The sequence below is a fragment of the Protopterus annectens genome, chromosome 2.part0 (genome assembly GCF_019279795.1).
Source record: "Protopterus annectens isolate FY-2018-M chromosome 2.part0, PAN1.0, whole genome shotgun sequence".
Taxonomy (NCBI): Eukaryota; Metazoa; Chordata; order Ceratodontiformes; family Protopteridae; genus Protopterus; species Protopterus annectens.
Window position 1 is genome coordinate 1,675,362,192 of NC_056728.1, and position 23,503 is coordinate 1,675,385,694.

The following is a 23,503-nucleotide window of genomic DNA, read 5'->3' on the forward strand; positions in this document are numbered from 1 at the left end:
TATGCCTTACCTTCCAAGCAATCCTAGATCTAGTGGTCCAGGATCTCTTGTATCTTTACAAAACAGTCACACAAATGCCAGAACAAAAAGGATCTAAATGTGCTTTAGCAGACCAATAAAAGAAGGTATGGACACTGGCTTCATACTCAGCATCTCCCTCACATCTGGAACAGACTCTCCCTGCAGACAAAGCAGGGTGACACACTACACCCCCCCCCCCCCACCCTGAGAGGGCAGGTACAGTGTAGGGTGGGAACTGGTAGGCTACAATGGTCACAAGACTCAGCAGCACCTACTGTGATTCCCATTATTAAATGCTGGTAATATGAAGAAATCTGAATGAAATATGGCCCACACTACTATAACTTCAGATTCTGTTTCCGAGTTTACTGAACATTAAAGAGCAACTTTAATAACATGTCAGCAAGTTCCATCTTGTAGCCACAGCACACAGTCTCCACCTGACACACACCATGTACCTGCTGTAACTAATCATAGCGTTGACACAGTCCACGTTCTAGACTTTTTTGCTGCAATATTCCTCATTCATTTGTTGATCTCTCCACGGACAGTAATGGATGTCAGAGTGATTTGCTTTAAATTCTGTTACTAAGCGCACACAGTAAAAGATCCTTAAACCATAACTTGCCATAGTGAGTGCGGAGCCTGGGAAGCACACTGCCTATTGTGGTGTTGTGTCCAATATTTATACACCAGTTGGGGTTGCCTTTTCTAGGATGTATGTTGCGGAAGTTTCTAAACTTGAAGCAGGCAGACAGGCAAGCTACTCTGAGGTATAAACCAAGGCCACTGACTTCAAGAGTCAGATTTTAGATCCCCGAGTATAACAGAGGACTCGGGAGAGAGAGCTGTGTGAGAAGGAGGAAGGCAGTCTGAAGGTGTCCTTGATACATGCAAAAGGGATCTTGACCTGCTGTCCTGCAAAACAGAAACTAATGGAAATTACCCCTGCGGATTTGGTACAGTGCGTTGAAGGAAATGACTAGGTATCTCTAAGTGATGCTCATGTTACTGGCCAATAATGGGAAAAAAATCTATATAATAAAGTTTGAAAATATCAAAATAATGTTAACTGATACGAGTGCACACTGAATAGATATTTGGAAAGATTCACTTTGCATTGTTGCAAACATATTGAATTTTGTAGGCAGCACATTTACTTATTCAAACAAAGCAGTGCATTTGTGGCCTGGTTTCATTCCTATTATTCCCCATAACTTTTTGTAAGAAAGCAATTTTAAGTTCATTCTTGTAAGCAAACGTTAATTTAAAAGTGAAAAGCTGATTCCATAGACTTGTTACCACTAGCATAGCTAAATGCTAGAATACATACTATACAACAGAAAAAAAAAAAAAGACAGATTGGATGGCAAAATTTGCATGCAGATAGTCATTTTACCCCACAACAAAATAATACAGCTACTGTCATTTTACCCCACAACAAAATATTCAGAAGAATACAGCTACTGTAAACCAAGAAATCTGCTTTGTTATTTGACTGTATTAGATATAAATCTACATCTGCAAAAAAATAATGCACTCAACATTTCTTTAAAACACTGAAACCGGGATGCAACATTTGCAACACACTATTCCTTCCCTAGAGACAGATGTTGCTTATGAAATGGATGCCAACAGTTTTATGCTAAGAAATTTTATAAAGTACACTTCATCATATTCAGTGACACATTAAATTCAACGATTATTACGGTTCATTAAGTTCAGCAGATGCTCACTGATCCAGTGCTAAACCCATAGATCTGTGTAGAAGGCTGCCCGCTTTCTCTTTAGTCTTTATTTTGTTTGTTTGCTTAGCTTTGAGGACAAGGTGCTTCACTTCAGCAGACAATTACTGTTTAAACAGAGGTCCTTACTTGACCTGACAGCTTCTTCCAGCTCATGGTATCATCTGTTCTCTTAAGAAGTGCCTTAATTAAGTCTTCAAATAACTTTCATCACAAGATCTCAGACCAGGACTTGCAGTATTCCTTAAAGAAGGGATGTCTCGCCCCAAGCAGCCCGTTGCTCGGCTAGTATGTATAAGCTTGAAAAAGATCTTGTTTGTGCTATACGTCACATTTATGCTCCTCGTACAAAATGTAGGACATAAAAGGGAAGTATGGCTGCAACTACCGAGGACTGAACTGCCCCATTAGAGAATAGTTATATGACCAAGGAGTTTACGCACATCCAGAAGGAAAAAAATACAATATAAACAAGAAGGGGGTGGAGGGAGGGAGCAAATCCTGCAACAAGTAAAGAGAAGGAAATCTACTGTTATGGTAAGATTTTACACAACTGCACTAGGCCTCAAAAGCTGCAGCCCTAGAAGAGGCGTCAGCAGCATCATAGCTACACTACAGCGAGCCACTTGAGAAGCAGAACCTAAAAAAGATAAAGGCAGAGGATTTGCCATTAGAGTCATGGAGGTCTGAAATAACCTGACAAGCCTAAGCAATCAAGGAAAGAGCATACCTGGTCATGTGGCTCTGGTAATTAACAGCCCTAAACGCAAAGTAGAAGCAGTGTAAATTTTCTTTGCCAATCCTCTCCATCGTTTTGCAATCCTTAACAGAAGACAAAAGTTTGTCAGAAGAAACTGATACCACAGCAGGATCAACAGAAGGACATTTAAATAAAAATAGACAAGCCTCAGGAACTTTATAAACCTATCATGTTTCTTAGGAGCAGGAGGCTGAGAATCAGGACACTTGGAAGCAGTAATGAAAGTGTCTAACACAAGAGGAAATGCCAATGATTTAGGTCTAACACAGGTGGAAATGCCCAATGATTTAGGAGTATCCATCTGAAGAAACTCATAACATCTCTGAATATCTGACACTTAAAAAGAATTCCATCATCCTAGCAATTGTGCCCCCAAAGGACAATTCTTCGAAAGGAGACAGGGGTAACAGACTCCTATTCATTTTTATTTATTTACTTTTATTTTACAGTTGTTGATCGGGACAGTCCGACTGGATTCATGTCCATTTTCAGCGGAGGCCCGGGGAGAAAAGCTCAAAGGTAACAGATGCAAAAAATAACAATGAAAACATATTACAAATAAGATATTGGCAAATAATACATAAGCAAACATGAACAGACAAGTTCAAACATGTTAGATTTACTCCCTGGTGACAGTCAGGGGTAAATTAAACAATAATCTGATTACTAGATTTTTCACATGCTAGATGAGTATCAGCCAAGCTTGTTGCAGTGGCAAAACCAGTTTGGTGCCAGATGTTGTTTGAGTCTAGTTTTAAATTGGCCTAGGGAGGAGAGCAAAGTAATATCAGCTGGAAGTGAGTTCCAGACTCTGCCTACAGAATTTGCAAAGAGGGAATCACTGGCTGCATTGTTACTTTTGATTGTCTGAATTAGTAGCCTATTCGAGGATCAAAACAGTCTCTGATTGTTATAGGGGGTGATCATATTTTTAAGTGCCAGAGTATTATATGGATTATAAAGGATTTTATTAGCCATGATCAGAAGGTTATATTGGATTAGACTGGGAAGTTCAAGCCACCCAGGCTGGTTAAAATTGATACATTGGTGTGTCCTGAAAGGCAGGCCAGTGGCAAACCCGGCAATATGGTTATAACAGGTTGACAGTCTATTAAGTACAGTCTTGTTTAGATTAGAGAGAGTAGGGGAGATGCATATAGAAGTGTAGAAAGTAGGTGAGAGCGAGCTATAGCAATTTTGGCTGGAGGGGTTAGGAAGGTTTTTATTCTGTACAGTGACCCTAGTTTTTTAATTTTGAATTTTATGTTATTATCAATAATAACACCTAATAGTTTTGTAGAGGGGTCGGGGGAAATGTGCCATCATTTGCCTTTATGGTAAATGTAAAAGTAGCAGACCTTTGTGCTGGTGAAAATAACAGCATTTTAGTTTTTTTTTTTTTTGGATTTAGTAACAATTGACGTTCAGAGAACCAGTTTTCTATGGTATTAAAGGTGGACTGGGTAGCAGACCACAAATCTGTAGGAGATGTAGCTGAGCTGATCAGGGTGGAATCATCAGCCTATTGGACACAGCTAATATTTGGGATGACAGTATACAAGTCATTAATAAAGATGGAAAACAGTAGGGGCCCTAGTAAGGAGCCTTGTGGTACTCCAAGGGTATTAGGTAGTAGATTAGCGAGCTTGTTCTGCCACAGAACAGCCTGCTGTCTCCCACTGAGGTAGGATTTAAACCACTGAAGGGCTTTAGAATCTAGACAGAAAGTTTGCAGGGTGTGAATCAAAGGTTGGTGGTCAATCTTGTCTTAGAAAGATCCAAGAAGAGGGCTCAGGATATGTGATTATTGTTGTGGTTATTGTTTATGGTACTGGTAAAAAGCTAGAAGGGCTGAAGTAGTGTTGTGGTGTGGACAGAAGCTGTGTTGGTTATCTGCCATGAGGTGATTCTCGATTAGGTGGTGCACGAGTTGTTTGTGTATACATTTTTCCATAACCTTTGCAAGTGGAGAAAGTATAGCTATTGGTTTATAACTGGAGAATTCAGTGGAGGAGCCTCCTTTATGTAGTGGGATTATGTAGAATGTTTTCCAAATGGTGGGAATTTTAGCCTCTGTTATGGAACAATTAATTGAAAATAACTGGAACAAACTCTCCAAAATGAAAAAAACAACACAGGCGATCTGGCTAGAATAACTCCAAAAAAGTTAAATGTGAAGCGCTTTCGTCTTCCACCTTTGGAAGACTTCATCAGACAAAAGAAAAAACTTCATACACAGTTTTAAAATGAAAAAGGCGCCAAAGCACAGTAATTGAATTCAGCCACCATTCAATTAACTAAGTTAAATAATTAAAAGTGTTTTTCATCAAAAACCTTTTTCTTGTGTTAAAAAGTTCATGTCAGCAAAATAAGATCATTTAAAACTTTCGTTCTAGAAAAAACAAAATGCAAAACTGCACTCTAACATAAAGTACAGAAATACTGAATGAAAAGTACAAATGTAGGAAAACATACTTTTAAAAAGAAGAAAGGAACATAATAAGTATAAAATGAGTACAAATATAACAACAGACTACTGTTCACAACACCAAGAGGTGGCAGTGTCTGAAGCAAAAATGTCAATAACTATGGACAGGGTGTCAAACACCTAAAAGTACAAATACATACAGCAAACTATGTTCTAAGACCTTAGATGATCTGTGTTCTACAAATGTTGAAAAATTTTTTACAACAAATTTTTAGTACTAGACCATAAAAATGTGCAAAGGAACTCAAGACGAAAAACAGGAATAAACTACGACAGTTACTACCTTTTGCTAACATGAAATGATTAATTAGTATTGATACTGGGTAGGCAATAGCATCAACTGATTTTTGAAGGTACTCTGCAGGGAGTTGATCGGCAGAGAGTGTGGTGGGTTTTAATTTTTTGATCAAGGTACGGATAAGTGAAGTGGGCACTGGTTGGAAGCTGAACAAGAGTAGGTTCATAGGGATGGTACTTTCACGGACAGGGGAGCTAGGAGGTAATCGGCTAGCTAGGGCTTGAATTGTCTCAGTAAAGAAATGGTTAAAACTATCTGAGACACCCTCGGGGGGGGGGGGGTTATCAATGGTAGCAGCGGGGATAGGGGTAGACGTTTTTCCAGGATGAAGTAGATTATTCAAACCTGCCCAGGACTTCTGAGGCTTGTTCTGCTTTGCTGTCTGTAAATTAGAGTAGTATTGTTTTTTGTCTTGTAAAATGGATTTTTTTTAGTTTCATTCCTAGCTTGCCTGCATTTAACATGATCTTGGGGATCTTTAGTAGAGCGCCACAGAGCCCAACATTTGTTTCTACTGGTAATTTTTAGTCTAAACTCTTTAGAAAGCCATGGCGCAGTTTTTGCATTTGTTCTCTTCATCAGAATCATAAGCCAAAGGCTAAGGGATCTGTGAAGAATAGGACAAAGACCCCTCACCAGGCAGGGAATCCACCTCTGAGGAACCTGCTTCCCTAAACTGTTTAGAAAAGGGTGGAGGTCCAAGTCAGATTGGATACCAAAACCCCTTGAGGAGGCTTTAGGGTTGTTAAGGCAGAAAACAAGCCCGGAGTAAACTCCTGCCATTCCCTTTGAGGATCCATAGGACAGACTGAAGCATCCTTCATTTTTTTTGTCTTTTCTTAGAAGGGACAACAGCCCTAACAAACACTGGAGGTTCTGACCCTTGGTGAGATTCGAGAAGAGAACCTAGAACTTTCTCCCTGACCAATATCTGTGGAATCCCTCCATGACCATCTGTGAATCAACCATGGTTTCCCCTCGACATCCTGAGCAGATGTACAAAAAGATGGATCCATGCCAGACTCCTGCAAGGTCGAGGCAGAGAAATCTGACAAACAAACGACCTACAGACCTATTACCTGCTTCTAGAGCAACGTCTGGTGAAGGATGAACAGCTAATGAATCCAGCCCAGACTTCTTGGCCTTCTTACCAAGTGGGAGTATCTCAGAGTTAAAGGATTCTGCCATGGAACCCAGAGTTAACTGCCTAAAAACATTGGTTTTCAAGATAAATGGTTGAGGGAAGACAAACAGCTTCTGAGTGCCTTAGGCACAAATGCCTTACAGATACTACAAGAGGTATAGTAATGGGAAGTGTCCAAACAAAAAAAGACACTGTTCATGATGATCCTTGTGGGAAGTCTGCCTCCCACACTGACAATTTTCCCCTTTGGTTGATATGAACTCTAGGTAGTGATAAAAAGTACAAGACAAAGAAAATTCATTTTTAAAAAGAAAACAACCACAACAGGGCACTTACCTGGTGTTGCTAAAATTCAGAACAGCAACAATATGTTCAAACCAACTGGCAACAGTGTTTGAACTGGCAGAAAAAGAAGTTCTGGGTAGTTGCTTCTATACGTCCCTTTTATGCGCAACATTCTGTATGAGGAGCATAAATGTGACATACAGCACGAAGAAGATCTTTTTTCAGGTTTATGCATACTGGCTGAGCGACGGGCTGCTCGAGGTGGGACATCACTTCTTTAAGAAATACTGCAACAGTGATAAAGCAGACATATGCCAATATAGAGTGATAGTAAATATCCACTTTCTTGTTCTGCCACATTTTGTCTCTGATCAATCTTTTATCAGCTCTTTTGCCTTTGTACTGTTGAGGTACAAGATGCTCCTGCTATGTGGAGCAAGCAGTTATTTTGGAAACCTCAGTATGATGTTAACCAAATCGGTCCTGGTGGTGATCGGTCCTAATCAAAAGATTCAGCACATGCAGAGCGGAAAGTGGTCCAGCATCTCCCACTGTGGAGATCTGTGAAAAGGGTAGAACCCTACCAAATGTCACATTGAACCACTAGATGTTGACAGCACTACGCTTGGATAGTGTCCTCTTGTGAGGTTTAATTAACTGGCTATTCATAAAAGCTGTAATAAAGTAAAGTAATGGGCTCCACAGCAATCATAGATTCTCTGAATAACCCTTGTTAGATGGATGTCCTTCTGATCATGGGCTCATTTAGAGGCAAAGAGAGGTCAGTGCTTGCATTAAGGGCATACCCCCCACCCTCATAATTCTACCATGAGGTTAACATACAGGTAGAAGTCCTCGTCCTATACCTTTGAAGCAGGTAAGCAGGCTTCTAGACTCAAAATGTTAAAATGTCACCTCCTTCCTTTCCAGTCATGTGGATTTCATTATCTTGGTGTGAGTATTGATGAACAACTTTACATGCACCTTAGCGCATTACTTGAACAGCACTGGTCACTGTGAAAACAAGCATCAGGCATTTGCTTTTAACTGCAATAAACAGGTACATTCTGCTAGACACACATATCCATTTCTAATGAGAAAAAAAAAAAAGAGTGGGGGAGGGGAAACATGATGTGCGTAGTACATTCACAATTTATACAAATGGATGTTACTGAAAAAATCAACACACAGATCCTACTGAGTGTGCAAGAATCCCACAATAAGATGTAATAACGAACTTTAGAAGGAATGGAATCACACCATGTAATGGTAGAACTCTGAATGTTTATACATATAACCGCATGTATGCAAGCCAGTTTCTAGGAAACAAACACTCCACTGGGAAAAAAGTACAGTGTGAAACCATTGTTTTTGCCTTAGAAATAGTTCATAATGAAAAAGCTATAGCACAAGTATATGAGTTTGGTGAGGAAAGGAAAAACAGGCATGTACAAGTCACACTGAAACCAAACAAACCTGCTCCCATTTGTAGAATTACTGAAATATGCATGTGTGTAAGGATGGCTACATAAGAAATATTTAAATATTTAATCTGAATTTTAACTAACAAAGTGCACTTGGAAAATGGTGGTTACAGCTTCTGGGTGCATTTCCTGTTTTGTACAAACTGCAATGGGATACGAACTGGAAATGCAATTTACTGCAGAGTACGTCATCCAGGACCTATAGTCATGTCAGCAGTACAAAGCCAGGACAAGTGAAATACAATACTCACCAGCAGAAGGAAGTCTCAGGTACAGCTCATCAATTTTACCAACTTAGAAACTAAAAGGTAACGGCCAAGGACACTAATGAAAATGTGACTCTAGATGCTCAAACAGATTACTTGAAACTAGCACTTCAGGAGTAATGCTCTTCTGTTTAATACCATCACTGGTACTATTATATTCATATAAATTAACACTGGCAGTTTTAGATCAACTCAGTATGCAACATCACAGAAAAGGACTACATGGTCTACATCATCTGCACATTTCAATCAGCAATCACAAAGAAGTGTTGAGGAATCTCAGTGTTCTGAGCTCCACACCCACCCACTATCCCTTCTGTCAAATATTCTTCCGTGTGCAGACTCTGAACTACCAACTTCCTCATGCAGTCTCTGAGCTACCAAAGTTTCGAACGGAACTGCCTTACTTGTCTCTTTCAAATGGGCTATGCTATCCTATTGGACATCTCTATTTTCTTCGAAGTATTTACACAGACACACAACTCCAGGCTGTCATTTGTTTCCATCTTTCTGTAGGATAAATGCAATGTAATCATTTTTTTTTGTTCACCTGGGTTTTGTTTTAGAGTTGTTCCACCTACACTGCACAGTTCTAGAATAACTGCGACCATCCTACATCCTTGCAGAAATGCGGTATCCAGAAATTCATGCAGTATTCCATACAGGATTTTCCAAATTATATGTACAGAATAGCAATACCTTTTGTTTTCTACACACGAGATCCTTCCCTACAACATATACTCCGTTGTAATACATGTCACACGTTTGTATCTATATGCTGTAAGCATGTGCAGCAAACATAAGAATACACTGCTAATTTAATAAACTACAGTGGGACCGATAATTCAAACGGATAGCAAAAAACTGTCAAATGTCAGAAAGCATGCCTATGGTTGTGTGTAAACAGAAGATGCAGGTAAAAAGTGTGCAAATGAAGGACGGTTTCTACATACAGGGGGAATGGCATGCTTTAAAACAAAAACAGTACAAGAAAAAACAAAAAACAAAAACAGGAGCTAAAAACTACCAAGCCAGGTGATCAAGCTGTTATCAGAAAACTGAAGGGCACTCGTTCATTTAATCTTTGTTTAGTAAAGGGGTAAATAAGCCAGCACGAAAGTATTGCTTATGTTCTGTATCACAAAGCAAAAAGATCAGAGTTTTCCAATCTCTTAGTTTTGTTTAGCTCTGAACTTGTAGTCCATTCACTTTTTTTGTATTAAAGGGGACTGGGAAAGCAGTCAGTTGGTGGACTTTAAGGATTCTCTGCGGGATGCACCGGAGATACTGGATGGGCAGAATAATCTCACGAGGGAGGTGATTTTTCTGTGCTATGACACAGAATCGGAATTGCCTAGACATGGTAAGGACTTGCTGCGTCTAATAATGATGGCTGCCAAAAAAGCAATTACTAGAAAATAGAAATCAAAATCTAAATCAACTATACTGGAACTAGTGAACCTAGTAACGGAGATAAAACAACTGCAACTGAGATCTTTAGAAAAGGGTAGGAGCGAACTACATAGACAAAAATGGGAATTGTGGAACAATGCATACGGGGAGGAATGAGGTTTAAAAGGCAAAAGGACATAAATGAGCTATGCAATGTTTGAGTGAGAAAGATTGGGTAGATTATAAATGATGTACAATGTTTGCAAATGGAGTGTGCCAGTATGGTTTGTGATGTAAAATGCTTGCGACTAGGATTGTGTCGGTGTGGTTTCTTTTCATTTATATAAATGCAGGATTGCCTGTGTTGTAAGTGATGGTTTAATAAAGATGTTTCCTGTTTAAAAAAAGCAGGAATTTAATAAGTTATGTAATATTGCTTGGATTATGTGATATATAGCAACATACGTGAAGTATAGTGTTTGTTATGTTACTGTAGTTACTTTTATATGAATATAAATTTGACTATGTCAGAAGTGATAATTCATTAAAGGTGTTTGGAAAAAAGGTGGGGGAACACAGGAAACAGTCTACAAAGAAAAGACTCAAGTTATTTATTTTAGGAAGGCCTAAAGGATAGACAGTCACTATATCAAAAGATAAAAGGTTCTTGTGAGGTATTTTGGAAGTAGGTTTAGAATAAAAAAGAAATCAAACCAATAAATGTAAATCATTACTTTATATATATATGTATGACCATTCCAAATGTAAGCCTGCTATTTCATTAATGGAGAAATCAGAAAGTCCTTAAGCTACAGCAAAAAGTTCTAAAAGGTGACCCAGAAAACAAACGTCAATACTTATGTTGTACAACTTGCGTTACAAAGTTGGTCCTTGAGGTAAGGCTATTATGGAATAATTTCCTTACAGCCATAATGGCATAAAGGACCTAGAAGTCAGAAAAGCCTTTAGTATGACAGGACACAACTTGCTTGACTAAACTTGCGATCAATAAACAGTTAATGGATTATGAGGAGCAGAATTCCAAGGACTGGCCCATGAGGAAATCACCTCTTCCTGTAGACAAAGTCTGAGTCTAAGTACTTTGAACAAGTCACAGCACACAGTTCTCTAACAAGTCCTTGGAGAAAAGGCGTCGAGTAGGCAGCCAAGCCTCACAGAAGTAGACACCACACCAAACCAGGTATCCATTAACGAGTGCCTTTTTCAATGATGATTCTTAAGAGTGAACCAAACTACCTAAATCAATCATTATCTAGGGACAGGATTACCCATAATAACCTCAGCATGATTTAAATCTATACAGGGTTTTGAAAGCCTGTAAAGCACAACAGTTGAGAACGATGCAATACAAAAGGTCCTAAAAAAGACACACATCACTAAGACTGCTTTTAACTTCTAAATTACATCATTAAATTTATGTATTAGCGTTGAAGCAAATACTGTGAATACGGTTGCCTTAAAGTTAAAAGCTGATAATATATTTTCAGAACACTGTCTCTCTCACACACATACACACATACTTTTCCTATTATGCACACCAGCCTTGAAAGAGGAATAATCCACATGACAAATATTTGCTTCCATTGTTGAAAACAAACTCCTGAATCACCATCTTTGCTACCATTTCAGACAAAATGAGCCATTCAAAAGAAAGCTTATGTAACTGGTGAAATGCCAGTCTACATCCCAGGCAACATTTTTATACTGGTGGATGCCAACACAAATTTAGTGGAAGGGAATTACTTCGATATTCTTCATGTTAAACACAAACTCAAGATGAGGGCAGGTGTACATGCATAGCAATGCATCTCATCTCCACCAAAACTTTGTATGAAACCTGTAGGCCCATGTCCTTTTCCCTACCTTTTCCCAATTATCTCCACTCTACCAGTAAGCACTCCCTATAGCTCGACTAGTGGAATTTGATAACCATGTCCCTTTTAATATCCAGGCTTGTATCAAACTCACAGATGGAAGCTGGTGTGCAACACCAGCTGTTGACAGGTGCCACTGCCATGCAGTTAAGAAGCCCAATCTCACCAAAATGGAGAATTTTGCCTCCGCAGATGCCTGCTCAGATTCCTCACCAACAAACTCTGCTAACAGCTGGGCTTACTGCTGAACATAGTTAATGCCACAATGATCTCTAACCACTGGAGATTACAGCCCACCGCAGAGCAGAACATTGACTAAGGAAAGTTACTCTTCTTACCTTGTCAATCAGAACACACAAAAAAAAAAAAAAAAAAAAAGTTACCATTTTAAGTGCTGCAAAATGTTAGTGAAAAATCTGGTTTCTAGTTGTACATATCCCCCTATTCTCCCAAAGTCTATAGGTAACTCATTGCAGTGCAGTGGAAAATATATTTTTATTATTTTATTTTACATTTGTTAACCGGGCTAGTCCAACTGGATACATGTCCATTTTCAGTGGAGGCCTGAGGAGAAAAGCTCCACTACAATCTACTAAAACAAGTAATAATATCACATGGTGCAGGAATACAAAGTTATACAATACTATAGAAACATAAATTAAACCTGCAGCAAGTTCTATATGCAATAGAGTTCAGTGTGAGGCTTAGCAGGGGACAAAAATAGAAATTCAAATACACTGCTAGGATAGTCTATTACAGCAATGAAAGAAGTTGACAAAATATATATAGTTATAATTCCATTTAAAGAAAGAGTCACAGGGACATTTCTGAAGAGGAAACTTCTAGCGAGCTGGAATTGAGAGAAAGAAGTAGGCAGATGGCTGGAAGGGAAAGAAAACGGTTAGTCAGGGTTGTTACAGGAGCATAGCCAGTGTTTGGAAAGGAAATGTTTTAGTTTAGCTTTAAATAATGGGAGTGAAGTTGTGGTAGTGAGGTCTTGAGGTAGTTGGTTCCATATTTTGCCAACTGAGTTGGAGAATGTGGAGTCACCTGCTGAGTTATTTGATAGGGAAGTTTGAATCAGTATCTTGTTAGAAGAGCGTAGGTTTTTCTGATTTTTGTAGGGTTGTATTAGAGAGGAGAGCATAGGAGTGTTGTCAGGGTGATAAAGGGCTTTATGGGCAATAGTAAGTTGGTAAGATTGTATTAGGTAGGGTAGTTCTAGCCAGCCTAGTTTAAGGTTAAGACAATGATGAGTCCTATAAGGAGAATCAGTAGCAAATCTAGCAATGTTGTTGTATGATGAAGCTAGTTTGTTGAGGTTATACTTAGAAAGGCTAGTGTAAATGGGAGAAGCATAAAGTAGGGTAGAGATTAAGTGGGATCTAGCTATGGTAGTTTTAGCTTTGGGAGTTAGGAAAGATTTGATTCTATAGAGAGAACCAAGTTTTCTGTTGGTAGCTTTTATTGTAGAGTTGATATGAGTGTCAAATTTTAGTTGATTGTCAATAGTAATACCCAAGAGTTTAGTGGTTTGGTCTGGAGAGATGAGGGTACCATCATTAGATGTAAGTGTGAAGTTAATAGAAGGGGACATGTGTGTGGGTGCAAAGAGCAGAAGTTTGGTTTTCTTAGGGTTGAGGAGGAGACAATGATTAGAGAACCATTGCTCTATAGTAGTGAAGGTATTTTGTGTGAGAGTGTGCAGCTCTGTCTGTGTTGAGGCTGAGCAAATTATGGTTGTGTCATCTGCATATTGAATGCAAGTTGATTGAGGGGTGGCTAGATAAAGGTCATTTATAAAAATGGAGAATAGTAGAGGGCCTAAGATAGAGCCCTGAGGGACCCCTATTGAAGTTGGGAGGAGATCAGAGAGATGGTTATCCCAGAGTACTGCCTGTTTACGGTTGTCGAGATAGGATATGAACCAGCTTAAGGCATGACTGTCTAGAGAGAGGGATTTTAAATGATGGAGGAGAAGTTCATGGTTGACCATATCAAAAGCTTTAGACAGGTCTACGAAGAATGCAGAAGAAGAAGTGTTATTGTTGCGGTTCGTGTTAATAGAGTCAATAAAGGATAGTAAGGCAGTGGTAGTACTATGGAATGGTTGAAATCCATGTTGACAATTAGCTAGGAGGTTGTGGCTTAGTAGGTGATTAAGTAACTGTTTATGGATGCATTTCTCCATTATTTTTGCGAGAGGAGATAGTAGTGCTATAGGGCGGAAGTTGGAATACTCAGTAGAGTCACCTCCTTTGAATAGAGGGATAATATGAGAGATTTTCCAGAGAGATGGAATAGTACCTTCTTTTATGGTTCTGTTGATCAGTATAGAGATGGGATAGGCTACAGCTTTAGCTCCTACTTGGAGGTATTCTGTTGGTAATTTGTCAGCTGAGGGGGTTGTGGGTTTGAGTTTTTGAAGCAAGGACAATATGTAAGAGGTTGGTATAGGTTTTAGGTGAAATGGTGGGGGAGGAGAGTTTAGGGTTTGCATTTTAGAGGTATCAGGGCTTTGTTGTTTAGCTAGTTTTAATATGGCTGAAGTAAAGAAGGTATTAAAAGCATTAGCTGTTTGTAGTGGGTAGTCAGGGTTAGAGCCTAGTGGATTTGGTGTGGCAACTTTGCCTGGGGATAACAGCATGTTAATAGCGGACCAGAATTTATGTGGTTGGTTAAGGGATGAATGTTGAAGCTGTGTATAAAAGTTCTTTTTATCTTGTAGAATGGCTTTTTTTGTCACATTTCTATGTTGTCTAAAAGTGAGGTGATCAGTTATGTTTTTTGTGGTTCGCCATTTAGCCCAAGCTTTATTCCTGCTAAGGATTAGTATTTTAGTTTCTTTTGAGAGCCATTGGGCTGTTTTGGGTTTCATACGTATAGAACGCTTTGGGGCATGATGTTCTAGGATGTCTAGAAAAGTATTAAAGTAAGTAACAGCTTCATCTATAGGGAGAGATTTCAGGGGTGACCATATAATGTGATTAATTACCCAGTACACTTAAAATACTGGAAAAAAATCCTTATTCACCCACACTAGTTTAGGGCAACACATGCCCGTAACAGGACCTTCGGGTTACTGTACCATGTAAACATTTACCTACTCAGTCTGTCTTCAGTTTGAAAATACCCAGCATCATTTCACTAAAAGACATATATATATATCTGATCATGACTAAATATGCAGTATGCTATCTTTTCACCTGAATATATTAAAATGCAGTCTGGCAGTTTAGCACGCAACTTTAAAAATACCCAGCATCATTTCACTAAAAGACATATATATATATATCTGATCATGACTAAATATGCAGTATGCTATCTTTTCACCTGAATATATTAAAATGCAGTCTGGCAGTTTAGCACGCAACTTTAAGGCTCTAAAGATCTTCAGCCTGTAATTTTGGGTTTGATGATCATTAGCAAGCAAGTTTAAGGTTCAATCATCTTTATCCTGTAGTTCTGGGTTTGATTCTTTCAGTCTCTATTTTCCTAAAGCGTACCTCTCAGAAAGTCAGAAATTACTCCCAAGTCACCAATGAAACAGAGGTACTTGTAGTTACATTTAAATTAAATAAATACTGCAGCAAACATTTTCTGCAACCCTCCATTACAGCATAGCAGTGACTGAAGTAATGTTCTGAGCTGAGAAGCAACAAATAAAGTGGTTAATGAAAGCTTCATGTCATTCATACTACTTTGAATATGGTAGGAATGATAAGCTATTAAACATACATGCATTTTCTAAACTGCTATTGCTGCTCCTCCACTCAGAGCCCAACACTTCCTTGTCATTGGAATAGTATCTTTTTTTCCCTCTTCAAGCTTTGTGCCACTACACACAGTTACAAAGCTGCATCAAGTTGTATAACCAAAATTATGCACTGCAAATTACTTAACAGCAAGAATTCCGAGTCTCACAGGCATACTACGCATCTTGCATGGACTATTTACTGTGCCAAGTTTTTTCACTTACAGCAAGATAAAATAGTAAAATATTATTACAGCAGCACACCCTCAACACACACCTCTTTGTTGTGAAATATATCTAGCATGAACAGACTGTATATTACTTCAATAAAAACTAAAATGTGTGCCAGATGTCCATCTCACTTCTGGGTTACCTGCAGTTAGCGTTAGGACTTGCAACTTTTCATTCCAAAGCAGACTTCCTCAATGTGGCAGTATAAAGCAATGCTACCCTGAGGGTGAGCTGGAACAAAGTCTCTTAACAGCATGAACACTCTTGGTGGAGCCCTTGCACCTGGTACCCTCTGGATCTGGAGTCTCGTGGTAACATCAACAGCACAAAGTAATGGGAATTTGGCCATTTTCAAGTAGGTACGCATCAGTCTGATAAAGAGAACAGTTTTCCAAGGTCTGCAGATAGAAAATATGCATGCTGTTTGAACTTTGGGAGGACACATTCCTCCACCATGATTTAAAACAGCAGCTCTCTCTACACTTAATATGTGTGAGTAACCAAATAAATATGCATTCCAAGCCCAGCATCTTAGTAAATACTACCAAAATACAGTCTATACCCAGTAAATACATGAATATACATTACATATAAAATCTCCAGCCAGCAGTCTGGTCATTTTGCCAGAAACACAAGCATTCAGTGTTTTGAATGCTTTGAATTCTGACAGTTTTAAAGTATCAGCAGTCTGTTTAACCTTTGAAAACACACACACACACACACACACACACACACACACACACACACACACACACACACACACACTAATTGTCTTTGCATTGCCCTACAAGATTATGCAGTAATGGGAAAACAAAGCTACATAGCTACCTCACTCGCAGTACCTGCCATGTTTTCTAAAAAGTATGCAGAAGTGTAACAGAACACTGGGCTGCTACTTATGAAAGCTACAGTGCCTTCCACAACAGACAGAATAAAAAAGGCTGCTGAAGAGGAGGAAGCAAAGCCATCACGTTCCTCAGTAGCAGCAGTCATTTTTACTGAAATGACCCTATGCAGGCATGTAATAACTCACAATCTCCGCTACTGTTAACAGCCACACAACGCATTTCACAGAAAATAACAGTAAGAAATATCTATGTTCTTGAGCGTTATGTAGGACGTTTTTTCAGATGGCAGCTGCGCAGGTCTTCTTGTCATGAGCGTCTCTTGTGACAGGATTTGGGCCTCATAAATAGTATTACTATGACAGATTTGCCAGGTAGGATTTGATCTCCCTTACATTGCTTCACCAACACTACTTGTCTCCTGCCTCAGTTTTGCAGTCACAAACCCAATTACTTCTCCCTAGCAGTTTCTCAGAGCAACAGTTGGTTATGCTAAGATGCCCACATCTGTTGCCACAATCGAAAAAGAACTACACTAATGTTTATATACCAGTTTCGGGGCTCCTGCAAATAGTCTTCAGTTGGTGGGAAAAAAAAAACATAAAAAGCATTTCCTTCAGCAAATGGTCTGTAAAAACAGCATGGTGATTCAGAGAAGGCATGCATTTTTCCTACTAATCACTAACCACTTCATAACAGTTAATCTAAAACGATGCATTTTAAACAGTTGTTTTAATTAGGAAGGCACTGTGTCTTGCACAGGCCACCACCAGTTGTGTTCCGTTGGAAATCTTAAGCTTTCACTCAACTATTGCTAAGAGATCGCCTGCTGGTTGGTGTGTGAACTCTGCAGCAGGTGGATGGGAGGAGTAGGGGGACTGGCAGCACCAGACAACATAGACTATTACTTACTGCTTGAACATTTTCTCCATGTCCTTGATCTGTTTCCTGGAGAACTCCTTGAACTCTGTGTAAGGATTGAACACCTTCATACTGGGCTGCTGGTGGTCACCAACGCCTTCATTGAGTTCCGTACGCCGCTGCAGTTTGGCACTAAGCTCGTTACCAGCACTGGCATTTTCTGGCTTCAGCTCACCGTTGGAGCCCCCCTCCGGCCCTGGTCTCTCACCGAGGTAATCCGGCCCGGCTACTGGATTCTCCTCCCCGTCTTCGATCTTGAGACGGCGTGTGAGCTTAGATGAAAGCTCGTCACTTGCCATGGCTGAAGACTTGCTAAATGACTGTATGTACGTGTGTGAGTATGTACAAACAAGTAGGGATGAGCCCTGCTACAGCCGTTAAACACGATGCCAGGAGAAAGGCTGCTGCTGCTGCCCCCGTAACGGGACTACGAGATATAACACCTACACAGTACACACGCTACACCTTTGGTCTCTTGTTAGCTTTACTTTGCCAGCTTGCTTGGGACAAGACAACCCCTTCTTGGTCCCACCCACACACAAACCACACCCACTCCCATTGGGGACCCCGCCTTTTAAATCCACAGGAGCAGGTCGTGGAAACCAGTGAAAGTTGTTTTGCGGGCTACTTTTCTGATATACTGGTTTTATGTCTCTCTCTACGTATATATTTTATTTCCGTTAAACGGTAGTAAGTATGGGATTTAAATGTGCTCTACTGTTATTGTCAAACACTCTTAATGAAAATAATAATTCAAGGGGAGTTTGTTTGGCCGAGTTATATCTTTGTTTTATTGTTTGTGTCTCTGTAAATTTCCAATAATTTTTCAGCTCAGTGTTGTAAAAAAACACAGTCTGCAAATAGGACGTCTAAGCCTCGTTTGTTGTTAGAGAAGACCAATAAATAAAAATTCATTTTACGGAGTTACCTGTACAATGCGTGGCTTATTAGTGTATTCGTTTTTGTTAAATCAGATGACTTAGCTTCAGAAGGGGTCAGAATATAAATTACTACTGCAGACTATATTGTTTCTTTTTTTCTTATTTTCCCCATGAGGAAGGAAAATGGGAAGCACGATTAACCGGAAAATGTAGGATCTCTACTAGTGCTCTGCAGTGTCATTGTGCTGGTTACTTTGCGTGACTTACCAAGTGAGGTGCGAGAAGATAAGAATACAGAGGAAGTGAAATTTAAGTTTAAGATAAACATTTTAATAGAACACATAGCACTGGTGTACAGCAATTGATAACGAATCAGTGGTGTAATTAGTATATACTGTTGCTGTTGTGTCTTTCGGCTTTTCCCGGTTAGGGGTCGCTACAGCGGAACTCCGGTCCACTAATGATTGGCAGTAGATTTTTACGTGCCGAGTTGCCGGCCCTGACGCACAACCTTCAACGAAGGTACACCCATTCACGCTGAGAATCGAACTGGACAACGTCTTACTGTGAGGCTACAACGTTACCGCAACACCACCACCGCAGTTAATTAGTATATACTGTACAGCAATATAATTATTAGTATATACTGTACAGCAATTCTTCTTCTTTAGGGCTCGCCACAGCAGATCAACTGTTTCCATTCCTTCCTGTCCTCTACATCTTGCTCTGTCACACCAACCACCTGCATGTCTTCTCTCACCCCCCCCCCCCCACACACACACACACACACACATCCATAAACCTTATCTTAGGCCTTCCTCTTTTCCTGATACCTGGCAGCTTCATCCTTAGCATCTTTTTCCCAATATACTCTGCATCCCTCCTCAGAACATGTCCAAACCAAGGTAATCTTGCCTCTCTGGCTTTGTCTCCAAACCTTTCAACCTGGGCTGACCCTCTAATATACTTATATTAAGGTAATGTTTACAAGAAAGACAAAACTGTTTGAGCACTTTTATTGTATGTATAAAATAATTGGATTCAACAAGTTTGTAATATGAGTTTGGCTGTCAGAGATGGAGTGAGTGTCGTAAAAGAGTTTGGGATTAGTGTAGTTGCAGGCAAGGAAGCAGGTGATGTGGTTGACACATGCGGATGACACTTAGCAATAATTTGGGGGTGACAAGAGGTGTTTTTTTATTTGGGATGGGTTGGATTCTTGAGTTTAGGTGCAAGTATAGAGAAGCAGTGAGTTGTGCATTGGATTGGAGTTTTGTTTTAGGAAATTCTGGCTTCTGAGATCATAGAACATTGTTTGTCTAATCAGATCCGTTGTTAGCATTTTGGAGGCCCCCAGCAAGTGTCAAGTTGGGGGCCCCTTGGACACTTCCAGTCAAAGTATTCCCCTGCCACTGCCACCCACCCTTTAGTTCATGCTGCAAAGTTAGGAGTAGTATACAGAGAATGATCTGTAGCTACAATGCTCTTACATTACAAGAGGCTTATATACCACATCATGTTGGCTCACCTAACAGGGGGACATTCACAGTGACTGGCACTTTGTTGCAATGATGTTACATTTCAACAGCCCTATACACAGAACCAGCTTAGGTGAAATGGAGCCACAGACAAAGGCCTCCTTGGTACCTCCTCCCACCCCTGCTGCCTACTCTTCTAACCACCCCCACATACAGTCTTCTAATGCTCTGCCTTGTTTTCCCTAATCCCAGGCTCCCTACACTACACATATTATTTTTTGTTCCTTTTCTCACATTTTCCATTACTCTTCAGTTTTTTTCCTTAAGCCATGGGGTTCTAGATGCTCTGAAGTGCATTTTAGAGAGTTTTTTTGTTGTTGTTCTTAAACAACCTTTTCATCCAGTGATGCCCTGAAGAAAAATGACGAATAAGGGAAGAAATAAAGAAATTCAGCATTGCCAGTCAACTTTTCTTTTCCTTGTGTGCTTGTAATGCACCTGAAATGACTGGTACTTGACAGAGCTGTTGGTGTGACTAGAGATATCTTTGAATTTTAAAGAAGAAGAAATGGTGCCAATCACTAACATTTTTCATCCTGTGAGTTATTGACTTCCTGGTTTATTTAGTGCACAAGACTGCTGGTCTAACTGTTGTTGGTTTGACAAACATGTAACAAAATATAAAAATAAAACAACTTGCTGTGGTTGGGGGTCCCTTATGACTGTCCCTGACTTTTGCTTCTTGTTTTTGCTTTCTTCATTATAAAATTTATGGATTCTGCCAGATTGCTGAGAGTTGCAACCTCAATAAATAATGATAGGCATTTGAATGTTAATGTAAAATCTGTTAGTCTAGCAATTTTAGGTATATAAGATTAATATTTTTTTCTGGCTTTGTCCCTTATTATTGTGATAAGAAGTTGAGAACTATGGTAATAAACAATTACTTATGTTTATTCACTATGTTGTGTGTTGAGAACCATCTGGGAGCTGGAGTCACAGATTTCCTGTCGATTCAGCAGTGCAGCTGATAATGTAATTTGAATAGTATTCTAAAATACCACGATTCAAGTCACTGTTTGTGTGGATTCCATAATATATGTAAACCATATGCCTGTGTTTGTAATTAGGAATTTGTGTAGCCAATGAGTAGTGTATTGAGAAAAGTTAGGATGTGGAAGGGACACATATTTCAACTGCCTTTGGATAGAAATACACATGCACATACTTGCCAAGTAACTACAGACACACTGGATGTGACATGAAATGGCTGTAGCCACACATTTGTTAGGTCAACTGGTATTAAATGCTAATTAAAACTAACAGGATGAAGCACCACTAAGTTGTAATTATAATCATCAGATGTGCCCAAAGTACAAGACTTGGAAGGACACTGATGAGACCAATATAGTAATCGTTTTTGTATGGAAAAAAGCATCTCCTGGAAATATGCATTCAAAAACTCATCCAATGCAAACAAATAACCGAAGGACAAAAACAAAGGAGTCTGCAAAACTAAGCAATCATCAGTGTATCCCAGGACTTGAACTCTGAAAAACTGCCCTCTACCTATTAAAGCATACAAAGATCCACCTCTCTCTCTTGGGGCCTCAAGCCACTGGGGTTGGCTGCTGTCTACTCATTTAAAAGGGGCTAAACTTTCTGAGCCTGTGCACCCATGCTGCATGACCCTGTTTATAAATTTAGTCATCCAAGAGTACCCTACTGTCATATATGGATGACCTTTCACCCTTCCCCCAAGCATATCTAGTAGGGTTTCTCCATGTCCTTTGAGTAAATTTTGTACAACATTTGTATGTCTTATTCTGATAAGTGCACCCCATCCTGCTTGTATAGCTTATCAGCCAAACATTAGAGTGAAGGTAGTTGACCTACTTTTCCACCTAATGTTGCGTCTTTCGGCTTTTCCCGGTTAGGGGTTGCCACAGCGGAACTCCGCTCCGCTAATGATTGGCAGTAGATTTTTACATGCCAAGTTGCCGGCCCTGGTGCACAACCTTCAACGAAGGTACGCCCATTCACGCATGTTTCCACACAGAAGATGCTCTAACTGAGAATCGAACAGGACAACGTCTTACTGTGAGGTGACAACGCTACCACAGCACCACCATCGCATGGGCTCTACTTTTCCACCTAATGAGCGTACTAATTGCCTGGCAAACCAGTTTAAGGATTTGTAATGTTTCACTGACAATGACTGAATAGATTATAAGTAATGTATAATGTTTGCAACTAAAATTATGTCAATATGGTTTGTTTTAATTTATATAAAAGTATGATTGCCTTTGTCATTCCAGATAATTTAATAAATATGTTTCTTGTTAAAAATGTTTAAGGATCCAAACCCTCTCTGCTGCTCTGTTCTTTAGACCTACCCCCACCATTTTTTCATCTGTATAATTTCTGGCTAGATACATTTAACTTTAGACTACCTTTGTAATATTTGCATCAAAAGGCCTTCAGTTTCATTTTTGATGACACCAGTCAGCATTAAGTAATATAATTTCTCCAGTATATGTAATAGTATGATGTCCAGATCTGGCCATGTTGTCAGCTTAAGTCCTCCCATGCTTAACCTTCAGCCACAATCCATTTACTGAAGAAAACTGACCCATGAATCACAATGGTTGCAACCCCTGGGATAGATAAAGAAATGTCCTGAAGTGGCTTCTGCACAAGAAACATAGGTTAGAACTAGTGAGAGCTGTCATATCTTTTATATGCCTTTTATTTCCATCTGCATTAATTAATTGTCTGATGCCCCTTTGACAATAGCTGAAGCTGACCTAATCCTAAAGGGGTGAGACATCAGTCTCTTACTCAGAAGTTATAATGATAAGAGAGGGCCATCTATATGACACAAAAATGCTGCATTCTGGGTTGGTCATGTCCATAAAAGTCCAAATCCATTCATTTTTGTCCCACAGTTTTTGCCTTATAACTTTCATGTGCTGATCAATCTTACTCTTTTTAAAAAGTACCCAAATGTGTTCTATGTTCCTCCTAACATAATTGGCACCAACACTTGGGGCTGTTTTTTGTGTTTACTACACTTTGTGTTATCTTGGATATCCTATGTCTCACACAAAAGTCAGTAAATATGTTATCTTGAGTAACCCAGCTTCATACTCTGAGCTGCATGCACTCTTCATTGCGTCTGTAGTGTATTGAAATTGTTAGAACCCATGGCTAATTTCTCTTCCTCAATCCTGATCTGTACTCTGGGCCAGCTTTGCAACATCTTCCTTACTGCAAATGTCTGAGCAGTGTTCTGCCATTTCATAGTATTCTTATACCTTCTGATTGCAACTATGTGGGTCAACCCCAAACCCTTTGAACCCCCTTCCTCTTTTAGACTAATAATTGATCCTGTCCACTGCCACTAGCCACACAACCCCTTGCTTGTCTTTGTCCTGGTGAAGCAGGATATGCTGTTTCTACAAACCGCCCTTATTCTTGGATGTAAAGTTACTTCTATAACAGCCAAATTCAATTTGCCATTAATGTGTACAGGTGTTATGAGAGCGTTGTGATTCCCTGTGTGCTTGGCACCAGTCTGTTGCACCTGCCTCATTCATACAAGAGACTGAACCA

The 23,503-nt window shown here is 39.6% G+C and overlaps 1 protein-coding gene across 1 annotated transcript in view; it reads right to left on the bottom strand.

Moving 5' to 3' along the window:
• LOC122793567 (EF-hand domain-containing protein D2-like) overlaps positions 1-18,013 on the bottom strand; it is a 648,965-nt gene extending 630,952 nt beyond the window's left edge. The window contains exon 1 of the mRNA XM_044061725.1: positions 17,521-18,013. Within this exon, the coding sequence (XP_043917660.1) occupies positions 17,521-17,828 (308 nt within the window). The 5' untranslated portion in view covers positions 17,829-18,013. The remainder of the gene's footprint in view (positions 1-17,520) is intronic.
• Positions 18,014-23,503: the final 5,490 nt, after the last annotated feature.